This window comes from Austrofundulus limnaeus, unplaced genomic scaffold (assembly GCF_001266775.1).
Source record: "Austrofundulus limnaeus strain Quisiro unplaced genomic scaffold, Austrofundulus_limnaeus-1.0 Scaffold156, whole genome shotgun sequence".
NCBI classification, from domain to species: domain Eukaryota; kingdom Metazoa; phylum Chordata; class Actinopteri; order Cyprinodontiformes; family Rivulidae; genus Austrofundulus; species Austrofundulus limnaeus.
In genome coordinates, this window is record NW_013952558.1 from 649,949 (window position 1) to 651,259 (window position 1,311).

The following is a 1,311-nucleotide window of genomic DNA, read 5'->3' on the forward strand; positions in this document are numbered from 1 at the left end:
TGGTAAATTCTTCTTCTTCTTATTATTATTATTATTATTAATCTCACATATTCTCTCAAAAACTCGASAACTGGAGAACGGTCTTCCACATGATTGTAGAAAAGTCCAGAGAAATCTGGAAGTGCGTTATTCTCGCGATAACAGCCAGAGAGCGCGAGATAAATGTGAGACTACCTTACTGCAACAGCCTGCCAGCAGAAAGGGATCACAGACGCCGGTAACAGTCAGTGGCGGTGATTATGACAAGGAGTAGCTTAACTTAACCCAAAGCCTAAAGCAACACAACTTAGGTCTACTTTTATACTCTTTAAAAAGCAGTTATACATTTGCTTTACTTTTGTAGTCGCACTGTCTGTGGAAAGCCAAGATGTCAGTGGTAGGATTTGACTTGGGCTTTCAGAGCTGCTATGTAGCTGTTGCCCGAGCTGGTGGAATCGAGACAATCGCTAACGAGTACAGCGACAGATGTACACCGTGAGTATCTGAAAATATTGGTGTTATTAGCCTGGGTACTGGGATCATACCAGTACTTGATTGTCTTTTATGTTGCTGGCTCACGGTAATACACGTGAGTCAGTGCGGATTTTACACCAGCCTTTATTTATATTTAAATGGCCGTATGTTTTGTTTGCTTATCAAGCTGTCTGCCATGAAATATATTCGTGAAATGTCTCTGTTTGTTTTTTCGATCAGAAAGRCTATTTTTATGTACAAACCTTGTTTTACCTCTTACTGTCAAGCAAAATCGAGCTAGCGGGTTAGCTCAGGAGTGATGTGAGAGGTTTGTTTTATCAACCTAGTGAACACGAGGCGGGCGGTGTGTCCTTCAAAGTATATTTATATACTTAAGGAAGGCATAAACTCCACCAACCGGTGTGCCCCATGTTACAAACTGCGCAACTCCCGGAATGACGAAAGCTCTTGGTAGAAAATTCTAGCAAAATTCAGTCCCATGAAATAAAATATGTTTCGGTGATATAAAACATTTAGTATAGTTTAACAAGATAATGTTTGGGGTCGGCAAGTTTATTTCCATACGGTTTAAATTGAGTCCATTATGTCTGAATGTTAGTTTTAGCTGAAATGATTATCTCCTCGTGTGTAAAATATTTTTTTATTATTATTAGCAGTTTAAAGTGTTAGATGTTATTAACTAATCATAAAGAGGGCTTTTAGGTTGTAGATAAATAATCAAATTTAAATGTGTCGTACGTTGTAAAACGTTTTAGTCCTTTGAAGGAAGGATGTGCTTGCAGAACAGGTACTTTTTATGGAAAATAGTGTTTTTTGCAGCTATTAAAGAAACAGAAG

At 38.0% G+C, this 1,311-nt stretch overlaps 1 protein-coding gene across 2 annotated transcripts in view; it reads left to right on the plus strand.

The window, feature by feature from the left end:
- Positions 1 to 187: 187 nt before the first annotated feature.
- Positions 188 to 1,311, plus strand: part of hspa4a (heat shock protein 4a) — a 16,433-nt gene continuing 15,309 nt past the window's right edge. Inside the window, exon 1 of one of the 2 annotated variants that reach the window (XM_014016838.1) lies at positions 188 to 474. In XM_014016838.1, the coding sequence (XP_013872292.1) occupies positions 368 to 474 (107 nt within the window). In that variant the 5' untranslated portion in view covers positions 188 to 367. The remainder of the gene's footprint in view (positions 475 to 1,311) is intronic. The other variant, XM_014016840.1, reaches the window with a different exon arrangement.